Source organism: Kogia breviceps, chromosome 8, assembly GCF_026419965.1.
Source record: "Kogia breviceps isolate mKogBre1 chromosome 8, mKogBre1 haplotype 1, whole genome shotgun sequence".
Lineage (NCBI taxonomy): Eukaryota > Metazoa > Chordata > Mammalia > Artiodactyla > Physeteridae > Kogia > Kogia breviceps.
Genome location: NC_081317.1, coordinates 56,408,690 through 56,431,879, shown reverse-complemented (window position 1 = coordinate 56,431,879; position 23,190 = coordinate 56,408,690). Strand labels below are relative to the sequence as shown.

Here is a 23,190-nt window from a genome sequence, read left to right as displayed (position 1 = left end):
AAAAATATAATTGTAGGGGAGGAATAAGAATTTTTCTTCTACCCTTCTGAGTTCTTAGCTGAAACCCCTATAATAAAAGACAGATTAGCAAGAGAAAACCAGAAATTTATTAATTTTATACCTCATGATATACACATGGAAGAAACCCAGGGAAGAGTGAGTACTAAAAGAGGTGACTTTAGAATTCAGGATTACATACTGTCTTAATAGGGAGAGAGGAGGAGGGATTTAGGCCTCTTAGGGGAGAGTAAATGATTTTAGAAAAGATGAATGGGCCCATAGAAGACTAGCTGAGAGGAATGATAGTTTGTAATAAAGCTTGTCTGGGTATAGTGTGGATTTCTAGTTTCCTCTCCTGTGATAAGAGTTAATCTTCTCTGGTTGATGAAACTTTAGGGGAGTGGGTGATAACACTCAAGTTCCTTCTGGAGGGTCTTCTGGCAGATAAGGGGAGTTTAGAGAAAGCCTCTCCCTGCATTTGCAGCTTTTGAAATTCCTACTGCTGAAAATAATCAATATACCAAAGTGGCATATATTAGGCTGGCATATTCTGCAATCCCTTATAATGATAACAGATTTTTAATAATAATTTGTTAAAATAGCTAAAAGAGAATCTAAAAGAAGGAGAAAAAGTTGCAGAAGAACTTACATTAATTTATAATGTAATCCAAGAGAATTAAGAGGACCAAAAAAACATAGGCGATAGAGAAAAATGTTTAAACAACTATGAGTAAGCAAAGTTAAAAGTTAAAAAGAAAAATTGGAGAGAGAAGAAACTCCTGAGAAAGAATATAAATCAGAACGAATTTGTATAGGGGTAAAAATAAAAGTAAAGCATTTAAATCCACAATTTTAAAAATAAATTTGCAGTAAAGTGAAGCATATTCTCACACATCCACCAAAGGACAAAAACAGAACTGTATATTTCTAAATAGGTCCTCTTGGTTCACTTCCCAAATCCTGAGATCCTTGAAGGGGAAGGGAATCAAGGAGCAGAGAGTTGGGTCTTTGTTCCTCTCCATGGCCTGGGCCTAGCTGCCATGTATTCTTTATAAAACCTGTGAAGGTGAGAAACAAAGTTTTCAACAGAAAACCACAAGTGAACATGGTCTTCCAGTCCACCAGGGAATCTTGCACACACCTAGGAGCACAAAAGCAGCAATCAAATTCATTTTTAAATCAGTCTTCAACATTTATATTGTTGGAGTTATTTAGCTACTTTTAGCACTTTACAGTCTTTGAATATAGAACTATTTTCTTATTTTTAAGTGTAAATATTTTACTTAGAACTATAGCAGATATTTAAATGACTAGAACAGATGAATTGTATTTGCATATTATTTCTATATTGCTGAAAGAGTTTTGTAAATGAATTCAGCACCATGGTGTTAAGGGACTAGAAAAAGAAACTCGGGAACCAACAGATTATCATCAAGATAAAGGTACATATTCCCCAGGTGGCAAATTCTACCTATTCTAGCTTTTATTATCCTTAGGATAGTGTTCTATTTATTTCAGGAGTACAGAAGTTTTAATTGGATATGTCATGTTTCAAAGACAAAAGAAACGCCTAATTCACTCTAACAAACTTGTTAGTCACTGTTTATACCAAGAGGATTTCTACTCTACAGAGAATAATATTGTTTTCTTTTTTCTTTGTTGATAAATCAAAGTTTCATACTGACCTACAGCAGCCAAGCATACTTTAAAGCAAAATCATCTCAAACTAACACAGATATGTATCCTTTTAGCTTTATGCATTCTTTTTGCCCCCTTTTTATTTCTTTGAGAAATGTATATTTCAAAAATAATTCAGTAAGAAAATATTAAATTTGTCACCATAATTTATCTTCTAAGAAAAAAATATTTATAGGTTTTAATGTATTTCAATTCTAATAATATTAACTGAAGTTTTATGATTTTTTTTCCTTTAATGTTGTTATGTTGCTTATACAGTTTTGCTTGTTTGAAGGGGTTTTATTAGTCAAATGCCTGGGCAGTGTAGGAATGATTTGTGGGAACAACTTTACCCATTACCTGGGTTTCTATTCGTTATAAAGTCAGTTTTTCTGGAAATGTGATTTTTATGCTTTACTCTGCCCAGTGAATGATCTTTTACTTTAAAGAAAGGTGGTGGTAGGGGGTGTTACAGTTTCAGTCTACCCTAATTCTGTTACTGTTTGCTTTGTTCAGCAATCACTCTGATCCTCCTGGCAGGGAACAAGATCCAGAGAACAAAACTAGTAGTGACTGTGTAGATAAAAAGGCAGTGAATTTTGCTTTTAAGGCAAAGGGGAATGGTCTACAAAAGAATGAAAATGGGAATAAAAGTACAGCATTGTTAACCTGCAGATCTGTTATACCTTTGAAAATCTTACGCTGCAAAAAAAGAAAGGGACACTACAAAGATAACATAATTGTGTGACTAAAAATCTTGAAAAAGGTCACCATTCAGTTACTGGCCAAATACTTGACAATAAAATAGACTATGTTATTCACAGTTGAGAAACCATACACCCCTTTTTCTTAAAATGACAGGACAGTGTTTCAGCAGTATATGAGGTAGCATAATATTTTATTTATTCTCTGCCAGAAGAACTCTTTAGATACGGTGAAGATGATGGGGTCAAGAAGAGTACTCCAGAGAAGAATTGGAAAGAAATGTCGGAGCAGACATTGCAGAAGGTAGTCTAATCTTTACGATATTGAGCTGAGCAAGTTAAATCTGAATTTTAACATCAAAGATTATATTTTAAAATGAGGCCTCATGAACTTAAACCTTGTGTTTAAATCCTTAATTTAAATTCATAATTCAAAGTCATTGGCTTACAAAAATGGGGTTTAAAAAAATCAGTGTTAGTGAAGTAAATGTGGAAACACTTATGCTTGTGTTGACATAGGTTTAAAATATTTTCAAAGATAAAAAGAATAACAATAGAAAGTATAAAAATTTACCCTCTATGTGTTTATTAGGTATAACTTAACTATTTTACTTTCTCTGTTACATTTCAAAACGCATACAGATGTACAATATTTGAACTAAAAAAAAAGCATAGTTTTATGCAATAAAATGGTAATATTTTTATAATTTAAATTTTAAACTTGAAAGTTATACATGTCTCATCTCATTTTAGATAAAAAATTTATGCCCATATGATTTGGTATAGCTCTCCCTGTTTTAATAGAACCACTCTGTATAAACCCTATACTCACTTTACAACATGGCTATTTTTTTTTTTTTTTTTTTTTTTTGCGGTACGCAGACCTCTCACTGTTGTGGCCTCTCCTGTTGCGGAGCACAGGCTCTGGACACGCAGGCTCAGCAGCCATGGCTTATGGGCCTAGCTGCTCCACGGCATGTGGGATCTTCCCAGACTGGGGCACGAACCTGCGTCCCCTGCATTGGCAGGTGGATTCTCCACCACTGCACCACCAGGGAAGCCCCAACATGGCTACCTTTAATAGTAAAATGTTGTTTAAAAATCTTAACATTTATCTTTACAATTTTGTACTTAATTTACATTTTTCTATATAAATAACATTGTCATCAATTTCAGTTAAGTGGGCTTGGTTTTATTTTAATACTTTTTGTTATTGTTATAAAGGAAATATTCTTAGAAAAAGCTGGAAGTGTACAGATATATAGACAAAAATATTAACGTAGCTACTTACATTTTGTATGTCTGTGAATTGATTCGTAGGAAATCTAGTGATATACAGCAGATAATATGATTCCTTATACTCCTAACACTTGCCATATGCTCAGGTAACAGAGGCCATCATCTCATTATTACTGAATGACACATCAGTTTCATATTATAACATAAAGAACAAGAAATGCTCATGTTCATTTATATTAAGATAAAATAAGTAATTAAAATAATGTATGTACTACCAGCTAGAACGTGATACAGTTAATAGCAATTTATCTTTTTTGTTTCAGAACAATATTCTTTTTTGCCAGGTTTTGTATAATTTTTATTTCTGTGGGTATATTGTACTACACTACTACTTACTATGTTAGGGTAGAAACCGAAAGAAGTTTATTATTTCATTCCAACTGCCATAAATGATGTGGAGGAGGAAAGGAATTTTTCCTCTATTCTTTTAGGTTCTCATATGAGATATCCCCTATAATAAAAAGACAGATTAACAGGAAAAAACAAACAGAAGTTTAACAGCAGGCATACCTCCTGTATACGTAGGAGATGCCCAGGAAAACTGAGTAACATCCTGAAATGGTCCAAGCCATCACCTTATACACCTTCCTCAGCTGAAGACAAGAAAAGATGTCAGGGCTGGGCAGTCAGTTACTACTCAGTTTTCAGAGCCTCTCCTGTGTCTGCTGTTTCTTAAAAACAACCAGCTCAAGATAAGATGTATGTCAGAGACATTTTGGAGTAGCAAAATTCTGCTCCCCTTCATTGACTACTACCATAGTAGATCCAGAAAGCCATTTTAAGCCTTAAAAGCCAACATAAATTGTTTTCATTGGACCATGTGTCAAATTAGTGTACTAATTCGTCACTGTTTTTTAAAATATTAACCTAATGCAATTGTATGAGTCATGATTTAACCCCTTTAGTTGAGTTCCCTTATTTTAGAAGGATATATATGAAATTCATTCAAAATGGGTTTAAAAGACAGTAAAAACATGAAAACAATATTTGTATAATACATAGCAGAAATGAAACATATAAGTTGATCCTTTTTAAAATAATGTCTTAACATTTCACTCTGTTAAGGGATAAGTTGTGTCCCCCACCCAAATTCTTACGTCAAAGTCCTAATCCCCTGTATCTCAGAATGTGACTATATTTGAAGATGGAGGTCTTTAAAATTTTAATTAAGTTAAAATGAGGTTATTAGGGTTTAAGCCACCCAGTCTGTGTACTTTGTTTTGGCAGCTCTAACAAAGTAATACACAAACTTTAAAAAGTCAGGTGTTTTATTTCAGTTTTGAAAGGAGCCATCTTTTTGGTAAATTAAATGCTCAGTACTGGACTTGAGATGATCTAATAGCACACAAACCAAATGCCTTTAGCAATTCCTCAGACTTTCATTTTCAAATATATATTGAAATTTTCCTTTCTGTTTTTGGAGAGGTGAAATCAGTTTGACAATTTTTTGAGAGTATACCTTGAATAACACTTTAATATGTGCTATGGACTTTCCCTTATCAAATTCTTGAGAAGTAGTATCTCTGTTGTCCTCCATTTTAAACTTAAATGCAAATAATTTTGACCAGTTCTTATGATTAAACATAGATTCACATTAGGCAGTTAACAGACTTTAAATATTTTAAACATAACAGACCTTAAAAAGGTACTTTTCCATTGGTATCTAAAATTTTCATGAGTTGTACCCAATCTTAAAATTAAAAACAAATGCCAATTTCCAAAACTGAAATCTCAAATTTAAGATGTTTGTTACATTTCTTCATTATGTTATATTTTAATCAAAAGTATAAAGTTGATTTAATAGCTAATTCAGCAATATTTAGTGTAAGTAATCATATTTTAGCTCAAGTAATTTTATTAAGTAGCTGTTATGATTAACAGTAATAGAGACAACAATGATGATGATGATGATAATGACGACGATGATGAACCGTTTAGAACTTACCATCTACTGAGAATTGTGGTATATGATCATATTTAATGCTTGTAACCTGCAAGATAGCTGTTACTATTCCCATTTCACAGATGAGGAAACTAAAGGTAAAGTAGGTTAAATATTTTACCAGGTAAAGCAATCAGAGCTAGAAGTGAGATCCAGACCAGGCTCAAAATTCAATTTCCCGTAGACTGCACTGCGTCTTACCAATATTTTTATATCACCACTGTCAAAATCATTTTTTTAAAGTTATAATTGTTTATTTTCATAAAATAATTTTTAAAAATACAGTCTCTTCTATTCACTCCACCCTGGAATCTAACATGCTAAAGTATTTTAAAGTATATTTATGAAAACTATGCTGTTTGGGGTAGTGATTAAAAACCACTGAGAGAAACCAAAGAGAAAAAGGTGATACTCTTTTTCTGCTTGTAGTATTTTTTAGTAAATGGAGACTATAATTTGGTGATAGAGTGATTTGGAAAAAGTAAAAATGTTCATGTATTCCTGAACACTGCATTTTTTGTCACATTATCCAGCTCTCCAATAAAATATTTGTATTGAGAAGGAACAACAGAATTTGTTTCACAGAAATATACAGAGGTCTACAATATTCTGGTAAAAACTCATATACCTCTATTTCAGGTCAATAGTAAGCCCTACAAAGACATAAGTCCAACAGTAGGGAGTATATCATACTATGGAAAAAAGTGATTAAAATTAGCTGAGATTCTTTATATTGTGTTGGTAAATACCCACGTTCCAGGGCAGCATAACCAATCCGTAAATGACTGTTGAATTAAGTGAAGGGGGTTGAACTCACAAGAAGACTAAGGGTGCAGAAGGATCAGAGAGGACTGAAACTCACATTAGGAAACAACTTAGATCTTCACCATCATGAGTCAAGTCCCGTAAACTGGAAAGTGTTAAGAGTATGCATAAGTTTTTTGTGTATTTCTCGAATATTATTTTAAATCATTGGTTGTCAGTGTATCAATAATGGTTTCTCCTTTGAAGAATTTGTTTTAAGGTAAGTATGAGTCCATATAGTTTTTCAATCGTTGTATTTTTTTGTCTCATTACCCAGCTTCCAATAAAGTATTTGCATTGAGAGGGATCAATAGAATTTGTTTCCCAGAAATATACAGAAGTCTATAAATAGTCTGGTGCAAACTCATATATGTCTACTCCAGGTCAAGAGTAAGCCCTGTTAAGACCTATAAAAGTTTCTTGCTTGACTCTTTCTTGACCCTAGTTCTTTGTTCATTTTCCACATATATCTGGGAAAGTCTTCTTCCCCATATGGCCTGTGGAATAGTGGGATGGGCACAAAATCCTGAACTTGAATCCCAGTTTAAACCAGGAAATGTTTACATCTGTGAGTTAAGTTTTCAGAGCTTCCATTTCCTCTTCTGGGAAGATAATTATCAGTTCTACTTACCTCACCTGTTTCTGAGATTATCAGAAGAGACTGTATTTATTAAAAATTTTTATAAGTGGTAAAATGTACTATAAGGGAACAAAATTTGCCACTCCAGAAGTCTCTTTGGCATATGGATTATTTTGAGTCAAAAACAATCAGTGCTGAAAAGACTCAGGAAGAAACTTACTGCCTAAGAGAATGAAGATAGAGGACCTATTCCCAGAAGGGAAGTATCACCATAGATAACTGTAGTATAAACTAGGTGTCTGTTGTCAGGGAATAATCCAGCAAATTGTCTGTTAAAATATCTCTCTGTGTCCTATTGTCTCTTCATGGTTCAGCAAACATTTGTTTACCACGAATTTGCTTTTCCATCTCCTTGTTAATTGCCTTCCTCCTAAACCACTAGCACCAACATCCTCTTTTCTCTTTAGCTGAAAATGGTATTTAAGGTGAGGAGGGTTTTGGCCATTTCATTGAGTTACTGTGTTTTCCTGGGTCTCTCTCATGTACACGTGTTATAAAACCTTTGATTTTCTCCTATTAATCTGTATCATGTCAATTTAATTCTTAGACCAGCCATAAGAACACAGAAGGGTAGAGAGAAATGTCTTGCTCCGCAACAGTGCTTTACAAACAGTATTGAATATTTTTCAAGATTTAAGTTGGAATCAACTCGTCCTTGAAATTTTTGTACTCATGGCTTAGACTCAGTTGCTCTTTTCTTTGTCCAGACTTATGGCACTTAGATTCTATCCTTTATTAGCTTTATTTGTGCAATTGTTTTTGTTTCCAAATAGTTTTTGAAATTTCTTAAGTTCAAGAATTATATATTATTTCTGTGTCCTACAACATGAACTGTTTAATGAAATAAATGTAAAAAAATTAATTCATATGAAATCTTGAAATAATTATTTTAACATTGTTAGATTTCCTTTTTTTTTTGGTAAAAAGTTCCTGTATTGTATAAACTAAGTACCTCATGACTATTAAAATTACATTTTTATAATTTAGGAAAAAGCAGCCTCAATAGATCATTTTGTATTTAGGTCATCAGTTTTTCATATGATAGTTAAATATTGAAGGCTAATTTTATTTTAATAATAAAGTTACCTATGTACTATTTTCAGACTTTTTGTATAAATTGTTTTTCTCTGAAAGTATTCTTTTTCATGAGTAATAAAATGAGGGGGAGCAAAATATATCACCCCAAAATATGTCTCTTTGGCATATTGATTATTTTAAAGAAACTACAGACATAGGAAACGCTCTGAAAACTGAGTAGAAGTTATCCTTTTGTAAGAAACATTTACATTTATAGGGAAATCTCCATTTGTAAGGGGGTGTACCTTGCTGTACCAGGAAGATGAAGATGACCAAATCTCTAAAACTGTAATCAGTGGAGAAGGCAAGGACCTAAATCTGCTTAACAGCCAGACCCTTGTTTACTGTGCTTTTCCTAGGAACCTCCTATAACTGACTCCCACCCACCAAAATCTTATGTAGTCTTTAGATGAAAATGATATTTAAGGTGATGTCTTAGGCCATTTCAGGGAGTTACTCAGTTTTCCTGGGTATCTCCCAAGTATACAGGAGGTATACATGTTATGAAATTATTGTTTTTCTCTTGTTAATCTGTCTTATATCAATTTCATTCTTAGACCAGCCAAAGAACCTAGAAGGGTAGAAGGGAATTTTTTTCCTTCCCAACAGTAGACTATAAAGCCAAAGCAATTACAGTCTCAGAGAACTCTGCAGAGCTTATTAGCATACTTAGTTCTGTGTCACATTGTGTGGAATTTTAACTTCTTTTACCATCTGTCCTTTATTCAACAGATGTATTCTTGCATTTTAGAATGTATTTATGTACACCACCTTAGAATTATTTAGAAATTAAGTACTTTAGATTAATTTTCTCCTTGTGCTAAATGAAATTTTATTTTCATAAGTTAGAAGTGACAATAAAAATACAGTAGAGTGCTTCCCTGGTGGCGCAGTGGTTGAGAGTCCGCCTGCCGATGCAGGGGACATGGGTTCGTGCCCCGGTCCGGGAAGATCCCACATGCCGTGGAGCGGCTGGGCCCGTGAGCCATGGCCGCTGAGCCTGCGCGTCCGGAGCCTGTGCTCCACAACGGGAGAGGCCACAACACTGAGAGGCCCGCGTACCACAGAAAAAACAAAAACAAAAAAACCCAGTAGATTCTGGTTTTGGACTTTTAAAAGAATAAATTAAACTTTTCTGTTTAGGTCATTGAATTGGAAAATCGTCTAAAATCTTTTGAGAAAAGGTCAAGAAAATTAAAAGAAGGGAATAAAAAATTAATAAAAGAAAATGATTTCCTGAAAATCCTTGTAAAACAGCAGCAAGAAGACGCAAAGATCAGAGAAAAAGAGCTGGAACAACTGCAAAAGGGAAGTAAAGAAGTAGAAAAAGGCAAAGCTGAACTTCAAGCAAAACTCAGTGAGCTAGAGATAGAAGTCACTTCCCTAAGGAGACAAGTGGCTGAAGCTAATGAGTTGAGAAATGAAAATGAAGAGCTGATGAATTCAGTGGAGAAATTACAGCGTTCAGCAGACAAAGCTAAATCTGAGATGGCCACCTCAGAAGTGAGATCTGGATCTAGACAATCTGATTGTAAGGCAACCACTACAAAGGTTAAATTTAAAGCGACCAAGAAAAAGTGCTCCGTGGGTCGTTACCACACTGTTCTCAATCACTCCATCAAGGTCATGAGCAATGTGTTTGAGAACCTCAGCAAGGACGACTGGGAGGATGTGTGTGAAAGCAGGTAAGGCTCTCATTAACTTAGCTCAGTGGTGGGGACACTGCATATGTAAAGCACCAGCAAATGGAGATTGAATTTCAACTACTGTTGATTTGGTATTCAGAAAAAATACTGTCAGATCCTTTGAAATATCTTGGGAGGTCTTGTTCTGAGCTTATTGACTGAAATTTGCATGCAAAATTAGCCACAACTGCATGAGTGTTTGAATAGGTGCCAGGAAACCCAAAAGAAGGCAATGCTTGATTTCTTCCAGTGATGCTATTTTCATGCAGTCATGAGGCTTGAAATTGACAGTTTGGCAGGTTGATTTAATTTGCTGGCCCTTTGCATATTCACCACTGACAGCGAAGGATTCCCAGGCAAGCCTACTAAGTCGGTTTAGTTATCTTGTGACATGGCAACCTGGGAGGAGAAACATTTTTTCCCCTTAATTTAGTTAGATAAATTTTGAATGACCCATTTCAGCTTGTTACCAGATGTCTACAAGCTGTTTAACATCCTTTAAATTAAGAACCATCTTCACTAATTATTTCATGTATGTATTATGCAAAGTCATTGTGCTAACTTTAATTGAAGGAGGTTAAAAATTAGTACTTTAAAGTTAAAACTCTACAGATTCCTAGTTTTAAGTTATCTAACCCCTAGTGAGTAACAACAGAGGAACACTAAAAATCTGTAATATTTCTTACCCTTACCCCTGGCTATACATTCATACATTGAAGCACATCAGTAAAATCACAAAGGCAAGTGGATAATAGAACACCTCTTTTTATACCTAGATAATAGGGAAGTTTAATGTGGCCAGAATTGTTAACAGACACATGGAACAATTTTCCATAATTCTGTCTTGGTTTATGATGGCACATATTTCCGTTTATTTTGCCAAGTTTGTTGTTTTTTTTTTTAATCTGCAGTCATGATCTGTTTTAGATTTGGGATGTTTCTGGATAGTTTTCTTAGACATAGATCTGAAACATTTTAAAATGCAATTCTCAAACTTGTTTGCATATTAGAATCACCTGGGGATCTTATAAAAATTCCAAAGCTCAGGCCACATCCCAGAACAATTAAATCATAACTTCTGGAGTGAGATACAAGCTTCAGTATGTTTTGAGGCTCTCCAGCTGATTCCAATATGCAGACAAGTTTGCGAACCACTGTTTTAAACGATTAGTGGTCATGCCTCTGGTCTTTAGGCAGGTGAAAAACTCAAAAACAAATTTACAAAAGTAAGGAAGAAAGACCAAATCTGCGTTCCTGTTTCTTTGTTACCTCTTCTAAGGTTTTCTTCCCTGTTCTCAAAAGCAGTTAGAGATAAAATCCTACTTACCTTAAAACCGACTAACGTTTATCTTTGTCTTCCAGGAAATTCTGATTTCATCTACTAATTATATCTCAGCCAGTTGGTACTACCACACTCTTCATAATATAGTGATACATATTTACTGGTGTGTATATGTCTGAATAAATATGTGAAAGTTAAGGAATACACTCAGTTCAATTTCATCTTCTTAGTGCATGTGCAGAAGGTCACGTATTTTGGGAGATGTATCACACAATATCTCTTAAAACATAGGATTGTCATTTAAGTTATTAGCAGTGAAAAACTCAGTTTTACACTGTGAGGATTAATTGTTACGTTTCCTGCCTGACAGAACGGTCTCAGGAATCACTCAGCTGCAAAGAATTCTCAAGCAATTAGAAATCCCACAATGGAGCTTCAGGACTTCAGGATATTCTATTTATTTTAACTTTTCATAGTCTGAAATACAAGAAATTTACTTGGATGCTGAGGAAAATAGAACTTGGCCCTTTATATATTTTATATATAATATTATATAATTATTACCTTATGAATATTTATTTCCCATAGTTGAATAGTATTACAAGAGCATGATGTCAAAGAACAAAAATAATATGATTTAGTAATGAGCATGAAGACCTCTATTCATGGGAAAACATGCATGGGTAAGGGGAGTCCAGTGCCTAACAAGCTGTGGAGCACTCTCAAGGGACTTGGAGCAGGAGGGAGCTTTACAGAGCATGATAAGAGGCAAAGCAGAAACAGGGCATGATTGGCTAGGAGGTCAGGGATTTTCTTGTAAAGCTAGCAGGTCCTATTTTCTAGGGTAAGGTAGCTAGCTAAAGTTCACAAACTAGCTGAAGCTGAATTGGAGGATTGTGATTGGTATATGTTAGCTTTCCTTTACAGTGATGCATTTCCCGTTAGTGCAGCTGACTTAGGTTCCGGTTTCTGACATGGGCCGGGCCGCTGGGGCAGCCTGCATTTTGTGGGTCCCGATATATGAATTATCTTTATCAATGCCCATTCAATGATAGGTAATAATCAGGAGGAGTTGTTAATACCTAGAAGAAGAAAAACAGAATTTCAGCAAAACATGTTTATCAAATCTGTGGATAACGTGACACTGAAAGGGCTGGAAAATACATTACAAGATAGAATCAAAATCCCCAAAGATCTCAGTAGACTGGGAAGATATGGTTATCCAAAAGACTACAGGGTCCTTTACTTGGCTATAAAATGTCAATTGTTCAACTATGCAATGGGGAAAATATGGGACTTTGTAATAGTGAATGTAAAAATATATTTTGTTAAGTTCTGTATGAGTCTCAGTACAGTATGCATGCTGGAAGAGCTTATACAAATTTAGTCTACATCTACCAGGATTTCTACAAAGTACTTCTCATTGTACACTTGAAGTGTGAAATTGAATTCTGGACATAATGCTCCATCAAAAAAGCTGGTGTACTTTCAAGAGGGACCAGTATGGAAAAGCATCTCAAAAGCATTCATGTTAGGAGTACTTGAACAAGCTAGGGATGTTTTCCTTAGAGATGTTGCAAGCATCATATAACTATATCCAAATAGTTAGATCATCCATGTGGAAAAGGGATTGAACTTAAATTTCTGCTCAGCATCAACACCAGCCTTCTAATCTTCTTCCCTTTATTTTTTATCTTTAACACAATTAACATACTATCTATTTTATATATATATAAAACTTAGTCCTCTTCTTTGTCACCTGTCTCCCCACCCCACTGGGCTGAAAGCTACCTGAGGGCAAGGAGTCTCATCTATTTTTTTTTTTTTCACTCACTACTTTACCCTGTGCCCAGAAAAGTGCCTGGCACATAGTTGGTGCTTAACAAGTATTATATTGAATGATGAATACCCATAAGAAATGGAACTAGATCAATGCTTGAAAGGCTCAGAGATTCAGATTTTGTTCCAGACTAGGAGAAAACTTTCTGTTAGAAATATTAAAGCTTTCTGCCCTGGGTCAGAAACTAGTGAGTGTTCCAACACTGCAAGCATTAAAACATGTGCTTCCTTAGTTAACACTTGGAGAAATACTATAAAAGTGATGTTAGCAAGCATGTGATATTAGATAATCTAACTTCTTGATAAGATTTTATAATTTTGTAAAATATATTTAAACTAATTTTCTCTCTTAACAATGAGAACCAATAAATGCCCAAATTAAACTTGTAGCTATCTATATAACCTGGGCTGTAATATTATTTGGTCTTGAACTTAAAGAGGTACATTTAACAACTCTTCTTCTTGGGCTTGATATCTCCCCTTTTTTCAAAAATCAGTGATTCTGAAATACAGACCTTACAAAATTTGGGAACAATTATTGTAGAAACATCCCAGAAAATAAGTCCTGCAGAGGATAGAGGAGACCAGAAAGAAAGCCAAACAGAAGACAGCCAAATGCAAGGAAAAGAAATAGTACAAATATATCCAAATGTAGATGGAAAGACTCCAAAGGTATATAACAATTTTGCTTAATTATAAATGTTTTTAATATTATCTCATGCTTCATAACTTAAATCAATTTTTGTTGCCAGTGATTTAATTTAAATACTTACAAAATTCTTTTCTTTGGAATATACAGTGAAAATACTTTTTAATAATTTTCATGTACTAATTTAGTATAATCTTTTGCATAGATGAACATGGAAATAGATATAATTTTCCTGAATATAAATCTTAAGGTATTTATATTTCAGCCAAAAAAAATGTGATTATAAGCTCATTGCTATTTCCAGGTATATAAAATATATGAAAAGAAGAAATTTCTGTTTTTATATTAGCCTTCATGATAATAAATTATTTAGTCTGACTAAATTTTTAAATTTCTGATTTCTACGTAATGTATTTTATTCCCCAGTGTATTTTTAAAATTTTGCTTTTCAGATTTTTTTCTAATTTCAACCTAATGTATTTTATTCCCCTATATATATTTTATTTTATTTTTTATTTTCTTTATTGTTATTTTTTCTAAAGTTTAATTTACATGTTTGCAATTAAGATGCTTATTCTGCTTATGTCTTTTTTCTTAACATTTTAATTGCTGTATAATTGCCTTTACAATGTCGTATTAGTTTCTGCCGTATAATGAAGTTAATCAGCTATACGTATACATATATTCCCATATCCTATTCCTCTTGTGTCTCCCTCCCACGCTCCCTATCCCACCCCTCTAGGTGGTCAGAAAGCATCGAGCTGATCTCCCTGTGCTATGCCACTGCTTCCCACTAGCTGTTTTACATATCGTAGTGTATATATGTCAGTGCAACTCTCTCACTTCATCCCATCTTACAGTTCCCCCTCCCCGTGTGCTCAAGTCCATTCTCTACGTCTGCATCTTTATTCCTGTCCTGCCCCTATGTTCATCAGAACCTTTTTTTTTTTTTTTTTTTTAGACTCCGTGTATACGTGTTAACCATATGGTATTTCTTTTTCTCTTTCTGACATACATCACTCTGTATGACAGACTCTGGGTCCATCCACCTCACTACAAATAACTCAATTTCATTTCTTTCTTTGGCTGAGTACCACCTCACTACAAATAACTCAATTTCATTTCTTTCTTTGGCTGAGTAATATTCCACTGTATATATGTGCCACATCTTCTTTGTCTGTTCATCTGTCGATGGACACTTAGGTTGCTTCCGTGTCCTGGCTATTGTAAACAGTGCTGCATTGAACATTGTGGTACATGTCTCTTTTTGAATTATGGTTTACTCAGGGTATATGCCCATAGTGGGATTGCTGGGTTGTATGGTAGTTCTATTTGTAGTTTTTTTAATGAACCTCAAATACTCTTTCTCCATACTGGCTGTATCAATTTACATCCCCAGCAACAGTGCAGAAGGGTTCCATTTTCTCCACACCCTCTCCAGCATTTATTGTTTGTAGATTTTTTGATGATGGCCATACTGACCAGTGTGAGGTGATACCTCACTGTAGTTTGAATTTGCATTTCTCTAATGATTAGTGATGTTGAGCATCCTTTTATGTGTTTGTTGGCAATCTGTATATATTCTTTGGAGAAATGTCTATTTAGGTCTTCTGTCCATTTTTGGATTGGGTTGTTTGTTTTCTTGGTATTGAGCTGCATGAGCTGCTTGTATATTTTGGAGGTTAATCCTTTGTCAGTTGCTTTGTTTGCAAATATTTTCTCCCATTCTGAGGGTTGTCTTTTTGACTTGTTGAAGGTTTCCTTTGCTTTGCAAAAGCTTTTAAGCTTCATTAGGTCCATTTCTTTATTTTTGTTTTCATTTCCATTTCTTTAGGAGGTGGGTCAAAATGGATCTTGCTGTGATTTATGTTATAGAGTATTCTGCCTATGTTTTCCTCTAAGGGTTTTATAGTGTCTGGCCTTACATTTAGGTCTTTAATCCATTTTAAGTTTATTTTTGTGTATGGTGTTAGGGTGTGTATTAATTTCATTCATTTACATGTATCTGTCCATTTTTCCCAGCACCACTTAGTGAAGAGGCTGTCTTTTCTCCACTGTATATTCTAGACTCCTTTATTAAGCATAAGATGACCATATGTGCATGGATTTATGTCTGGGCTTTCTATCCAGTTCCATTGATCTATATTTCTGTTTTTGTGCCAGTACCATATTGTCTTGATTATTGTAGCTTTGTACTATAGTCTGAAGTCAGGGAGCCTGATTCATCCAGCTCTGTTTTTCATTCTCAAGATTCCTTTGGCTATTCGGGGTCTTCTGTGTTTCCATACAAATTGTAAAATTTTTTGTTCTAGTTCTGTGAAAAATGCCATGGGTACTTTGATGGGGATTGCATTGAAGCTGTAGTTTGCTTTGGGTCGTATAGTCATTTTCACAATGTTGATTCTTTCAATCCAAGAACATGATATGTCTCTCCATCTGTTTGTATCATGTTTAATTTCTTTCATCAGTGTCATAGTTTTCTGCATATAGGTCTTTTGTCTCCTTAGGTAGGTTTAGTCCTTGGTATTCTATTAATTTTGTTGCAATGGTCAATGGGAGTGTTTCCTTAATTTCTCTTCCAGATTTTTCATCATTACTGTATAGGAATGCAAAAGATTTCTGCGCATTAATTTTGTATCCTACTACTTTACCAAATTCATTGATTAGCTCTAGTAGTTTTCTGGTGGCATCTTTAGTATTTTTTATTTATGGTATCATGTCATCAGCAACAGTGACAGTTTTACTTCTTCTTTTCCGGTTTGGATTCCTTTAATTTCTTTTTCTTCTCTGATTGCTGTGGTTGAAACTTGCAAAACTAAGTTGAATAATAGTGGTAAGAGTGGGCAACCTTGTCTTGTTCCTGATCTTAGAGGAAATGGTATCAGTTTTTCACCAATGAGAATGATGTTTCCCTTGGGTTTTTCATATACGGCCTTTATTATGTTGATGTAAGTTCCCTCTTCGCCTACTTTCTGGAGAGTTTTTATCATAATTGGTTGTAGAATTTTGTCGAAGGCTTTTTCTGCATCTAATGAGATTATCATATTTTATTTTTTTTTCCTTAACGTCTTTATTGGAGTATAATTGCTTTACAATGGTGTGTTAGTTTCTGCTTTATAACAGAGTGAATCAGTTATACATATACATATGTTCCCATATCTCTTCCCTCTTACGTCTCCCTCCCTCACACCCTCCCTATCCCACCCCTTTAGGTGGTTAGAGAGCACCAAGCTGATCTCCCTATGCTATGCGGCTGCTTCCCACTAGCTAGCTATTTTATGTTTGGTAGTGTATATATGTCCATGCCAGTCTCTCACTTTGTCACAGCTTACCCTTCCTCCTCCCCATATCCTCAAGTCCATTGTCTAGTAGGTCTGTGTCTTTATTCCCATCTTAACCCTAGGTTTTTCATGATTTTTTTTTCTTAGATTCCATATATATGTGTTAGCATATGGTATTTGTTTTTCTCCTTCTAACTTACTTCACTCTGTGTGACAGACTCTAGGTCTATCCGCTTCACTACAAATAACTCTATTTCGTTTCTTTTTATGGCTGAGTAATATTCCATTGTATATATGTGCCACATTTTCTTTATCCATTCATCTATTGATGGACACTTAGGTTGCCTCCATGTCCTGGCTATTGTAAATAGAGCTGCAATGAACATATTGGTACATGACTATTTTTGAATTATGGTTTGCTCAGGGTGTACGCCCAGTAGTGGGATTGCTGGGTCGTATGGTAGTTCTATTTTTAGTTTTTTAAGGAACCTCCATACTGTTCTCCATAGTGGCTGTACCAATTTACATCCCCACCAACAGTGCAACAGTGTTCCCTTTTCTCCACACCCTCTGCAGCATTTATTTTTTCCAGATTTTTTTATGATTGCCATTCTGACTGGTGTGAGATGATATCTTATTGTAGTTTTGATTTGCATTTCTCTAATGATTAATGATGTTGAGCTTTCTTTCATGTGTTTGTTGGCAATCTATATCTTCTTTGGAGAAATGTCTATTTCAGTCTTCTGCCCATTTTTGGATTGCGTTGTTGGCTTTTTTGTTATTGAGCTGCATGGGTTGCTTGTAAATTTTGGAGATTAATCCTTTGTCAGTTGCTTCATTTGCAAATATTTTCTCCCATTCTAGGGTTGTCTTTTGGTCTTGTTTATGGTTTCCTTTGCTGTGGAAAAGCTTTTAAGTTTCCTTAGGTCCCATTTGTTTATTTTTGTTTTTATTTCCATTTCTCTAGGGGTGGGTCAATAAGGATCTTGCCGTGATTTATGTCATAGAGAGTTCTGCCTATGTTTTCCTCTAAGAGTTTTACAGTGTCTGGCCTTACATTTAGGTCTTTAATCCATTTTGAGCTTATTTTTGTTTATGGTGTTAGGGAGTGTTCTAATCTCATACTTTTACATCTACCTGTTCAGTTTTCCCAGCACCACTTATTAAAGAGGCTGTCTTTTCTCCACTGTATATTCTTGCCTCCTTTATCAAAGATAAGGTGACCATATGTGCGTGGGTTTATCTCTGAGCTTTCTATCCTGTTCCATTGATCTATATTTCTGTTGTTGTGCCAGTACCATACTGTCTTGATTACTGTAGCTTTGCAGTATATTCTGAAGTCAGGGAGCCTGATTCCTCCAGCTCTGTTTTTCTTTCTCAACATTGCTTTGGCTATTCGGGGTCTTCTGTGTTTCCAAACAAATTGTGAAATTTTTTGTTCCACTTCTGTGAAAAATGCCAGTGGTAGTTTGATAAGGATTGCATTGAATCTGTAGATTGCTTTGGGTAGTAAGAGTATTTTCACAATGTTGATTTTTCCAATCCAAGAACATGGTATATCTCTCCATCTGTTTGTATCATCTCTAATTTCTTTCATCAGTGTCTTATAATTTTCTGCATACAGGTCTTTTGTCTCCTTAGTAGGTTTTTTCCTAGATATTTTATTCTTTTTGTTCCAGGGGTAAATGGGAGTGTTTTCTTAATTTCACTTTGAGATTTTTCATCATTAGTGTATACGAATGCCAGAGATTTATGTGCATTAATTTTGTATCCTGCTACTTAACCAAATTTATTGAATAACTCTAGTAGTTTTCTGGTAGATACTTTAGGATTCTCTATGTATAGTATAATGTCATCTGCAAACAATGACAGCTTTACTTCTTCTTTTCCAATTTGGATTCCTTTTTTTTTTTTTTCTTTTTCTTCTCTGATTGCTATGGCTAGAACTTCCAAAATTATGTTGAATAAGAGTGGTGAGAGTGGGGAACCTTGTCTTATTCCTGATGTTAGTGGAAATGGTTTCAGTTTTTCACCATTGAGAATGATGTTGGCTGTAGGTTTGTCATATATGGCCTTTATTATGTTGAGGAAAGTTCCCTCTATGCCTACTTTCTGCAGGGTTTTTATCATGAATCGGTGTTGAATTTTGTTGAAAGCTTTCTCTGCATCTATGGAGATGATAATCTAGTTTTTCTCTCTCAATTTTTTAATATGGTGTATCACGTTGATTGATTTGTGTATATTGAAGAATCCTTGCATTCCTGGAGTAAACCCCACTTGATCATGGTGTATGATCCGTTTAATGTGCTGTTGGATTCTGTTTACTAGTATTTTGTTGAGGATCTTTGAATCTATGTTCATTAGTGATATTGGCCTGTAGCTTTCTTTCTTTCTCACATCTTTGTCTGGTTTTGGTCTCAGGGTGATGGTGGCCTCGTAGAATGAGTTTGGGAGTGTTCCTCCCTCTGCTATCTTTTGGAAGAGTTTGAGAAGGATAGGTGTTAGCTCTTCTCTAAATGTTTGATAAAATACGCCTGTGAAGCCATCTGGACCTGGGCTTTTGTTAGTTGGTAGATTTTTAATCACAGTTTTAATTTCAGTGCTTGTGATTGGTCTGTTCATATTTTCTATTTCTTCCTCATTCCGTTTCGGCAGGTTGTGCCTTTCTAAGATTTTGTCCATTTTATTTGCCTATAATTGTTTGTAGTAATCTCTGATCATCCTTTGTATTTCTGTAGTGTCAGTTGTTCTCCTTTTTTATTTCTAATTCTATCGATTTGAGTCTTCTCCCTTTTTATTTGATGAGTCTGACTAAAGGTTTATCAATTTTGTTTATATTCTCAAAGAACCAGCTTTTAGTTTTATTGCTCTTTTCTATCATTTCCTTCATTTCTTTTTCATTTATTTCTTAACTGATCTTTATGATTTCTTTCCTTCTGCAAACTTCAGAGTGTTTTTGTTCTTCTTTCTGTAATTGCTTTATGTGCAAGCTTAGGTGGTTTATTTGAGTTGTTTCCTGTTTCTTAAGGTAGGATTGTAGTGCTATAAACTTCCCTCTTAGAACTGCTTTTGCTGCACCCCATAGGTTTTGGGTCGTTGTGTCTCCATTGTAGTTCGTTTCTAGGTATTTTTTGATTTCTGCTTTGATTTCTTCAGTGATCACTTCATTATTAAGTAGTGTATTGTTTAGCCTCCATGTATTTTTTTGTGTGTGTGTGGTATGCAGGCCTCTCACTGTTGTGGCTTCTCCCATTGTAGACCACAGGCTCTGGAAACGCAGCCTAAGCAGCCATGTCTCATGGACCTAGCCGCTCCGCGGCATGTGGGATCTTCCCAGACCAGGGCATGAACCCGTGTCCCCTGCGTCAGCAGGCGGACTCTCAACCACTGCACCACCAGGGAAGCCCATGTGGTCAAAAAAGATACTTGATACGATTTCAATTTTTGTAAATTTACCAAGGCTTGATTTGTGACCAAAGATATGATCTATCCTGGAGAATGTTCCATGAGCACTTGAGAAAAATGTGTATTCTGTTGTTTTTGGATGGAATGTCCTATGAATATCAAATAAGTCCATCTTGTTTATTGTATCATTTAAAGCTTGTGTTTCCTTATTGATTTTCATTTTGGATGATTTGTCCATTGGTGAAAGTGGGGTGTTATAGTCCCCTACTATGAATGTGTTACTGTAGATTTCCCTTTTTATGGCTGTTAGTATCTGCCTTATGTATTGAGGTGGTCCTATGTTGGGTGCATAAATATTCACAATTGTTATATCTTCTTCTTGGATCAATTCCTTTATCATTATGTAGTGTCCTTCTTCATTCTTATAATAGTCTTTATTTTAAAGTCTTTTTTGTCTGATATGAGAATTGCTATTGCAGCTTTCTTTGGATTTCCATTTGCATGGAAAATCTTTTTCCATCCCCTCACTTTCAGTCTGTATGTGTCCCTAGGTCGGAAATGGGTCTCTTGTAGGCGGCATATATATGGGTCTTGTTTTTGTATCCATTCAGCCAGTCTGTGTCTTTTGGTGGGAGCATTTAATCCATTTACATTTAAGGTAATTATTGATATGTATGTTCCTATTCCCATTTTCTTAATTGATTTGGGTTTGTTATTGTAGGTCTTTTCCTTCTCTTGTGTTTCTTGCCTAGAGAAGTTCCTTCAGCATTTGTTGTAAAGCTGGTCTGGTGGTGCTGAACTCTCTCAGCTTTTACTTGTCTATAAAGGTTTTAATTTCTCCATCAAATCTGAATGAGATCCTTGCTGGGTAGAGTAATCTTAGTTGTAGGTTTTTCTCCTTCTTCACTGTAAATATGTCCTTCCACTCCCTTCTGGCTTGCAGAGTTTCTGCTGAAAGATCAACTGTTAACCTTATGGGGATTCCCTTGTATGTTGTTTGTTGCTTTTCCCTTGTTGCTTTCAGTATTTTTTCTTTGTATTTAATTTTTGGTTGTTTGATTAATGTGTCTTGGCGTGCTTCTCCTTGGATTTATCCTGTAAAGGACTCTGCGCTTCCTAGACTTGATTGACTATTTCCTTTCCCATATTTTGGAAGTTTTCAAGTATAATGTCTTCTAATATTTTCTCAGTCCCTTTCGTTTTCTCTTCTTCTGGGAGCTGTATAATTCAAATGTTGGTGCATTTAATGCTGTCCCAGATGTCTCTGAGCCTGTCCTCAATGCTTTTGGTTCTTTCTTCTGTATTCTACTCTGTGGTAGTTATTTCCAGTACTTTATCTTCCAGGTCACTTATCCGTTTTTCTACCTCAGTTATTCTGCTCTTCATCCCTTCCAGAGAATTTTAAATTTCATTTGTTGTGTTGTTCATCATTGTTTATTTGCTCTTTAGTTTTCTAGGTCCTTGTTAAATGTTTCTTGCATTTTCTCCATTCTGTTTCCAAGATTTTGGATCATCTTTACTATCATTACTCTGAATTGTTTTTCAGGTAGACTGCCTATTTCCTCTACATTTGTTTGGCCTAGTGGATTTTTATCTTGTTCCTTCATCTGCTGTGTATTTCTCTGTCTTCTCATTTTGCGTACCATACTGTGTTTGGGGTCTCCTTTCAACAGGCTGCAGGTCCCGTTGTTTTTGGTGTCTGACCCCAGTGGCTAAGGTTGGTTCAGTGGGTTGTATAGGCTTGCTTTTGGAGGGGACTGGTGCCTGTGTTCTAATGGATGAGGCTAGATCTTGTCCTTTTGGTTGGCAGGACCATGTCCGGTGGTATGTTTTGGGGAGTCTGTGAACATAGTATGATTTTAGGCAGCATCTCTGCTAATGGGTGGGGTTGTGTTCCTTTCTTGCTAGTTGTTTGGCATGGGGTGTCCAGCACTGGAGCTTGCTGGCTGTTGAGAGAAAGTGGGTCTTATTGTTGAGATGGAGGTCTCCAGGCGACCTCTCTCCGATTGATATTACACAGGGCTGGTACGTCTCTGGTGGACCAATGTCCCTAACTTGGCACTCACACATTAGAGGCTCAGGCCTGACACCTGGCCTGAGCACCAGGACACCATCAGTCACACAGCCGGGTACCTGGGGATTTTCTTGCCTTTTCGGAAGCCAGAGGTCTTATGCCAGTTTTCAGTAGGTGTTCTGTAGGAGTTGTTCCCCATGTAGATGTATTTTTGATGTATTTGTGGGGAGGAAGGTGATCTCCTCCATGTCTTACTCTTCCACCATCTTGAAGAACCCCCACTCCCCAATATATTTTAAATCTTAAAATATTGACGTTCCAAAACAACTTATTCAATAATTCTTATCATTGATACATCATGTCATCAAAAGTTTTATCTATTCAACATAAATAAGTGAAAAACTGAAAAAAAGATAATTTTCTTTTGTTTAAAAAAAAAAACCAGGTTAGCATTGAAGTAACGTTTAAGGTTCTTTAAAAACCTAATCCAAAGTGTTTATTATTTGAGATCTGTCCAACTTTAGAGGAAAATGTTCAAGGATGACAAAAGTTTATTTTCATTACTACCATAATAAAGTTCAGATGAAGAATTATATTCTAAGTACCTGCTGATTGAGTGGTTGGTTGATAAATAGATTTTACAGAAAATTATTTTGTTCTACATTATATCATTGGGAATTTTGTTTAGTTGCAGTCAATTATGTGCAGTTTAATGAGTTTATAAATAAAAGGAACTCATAATTCTATTCATAAAACAAGAGAGTGTTAGTGTAAATTATTTTGAGTAGATCTGTGTACATTGTTGGCAGTCAGAAAATAACAGTTAATCAAATTGTACCAATTGGGTTTGGCAAATAGTAGAACTTCTAACTCACTCCAAAGGTAACCATTA

General features: G+C 35.2%; 1 protein-coding gene across 3 annotated transcripts in view; it reads left to right on the top strand.

Moving 5' to 3' along the window:
* CNTLN (centlein) overlaps positions 1-23,190 on the top strand; it is a 360,902-nt gene that overhangs the window by 231,096 nt on the left and 106,616 nt on the right. For all 3 annotated transcript variants that reach the window (XM_067041446.1, XM_059071063.2, XM_067041445.1), the window contains exons 14-16: positions 2,594-2,685; positions 9,287-9,828; positions 13,447-13,621. In XM_067041446.1, coding sequence (XP_066897547.1) covers positions 2,594-2,685; positions 9,287-9,828; positions 13,447-13,621 — 809 coding nt within the window. The remainder of the gene's footprint in view (positions 1-2,593; positions 2,686-9,286; positions 9,829-13,446; positions 13,622-23,190) is intronic.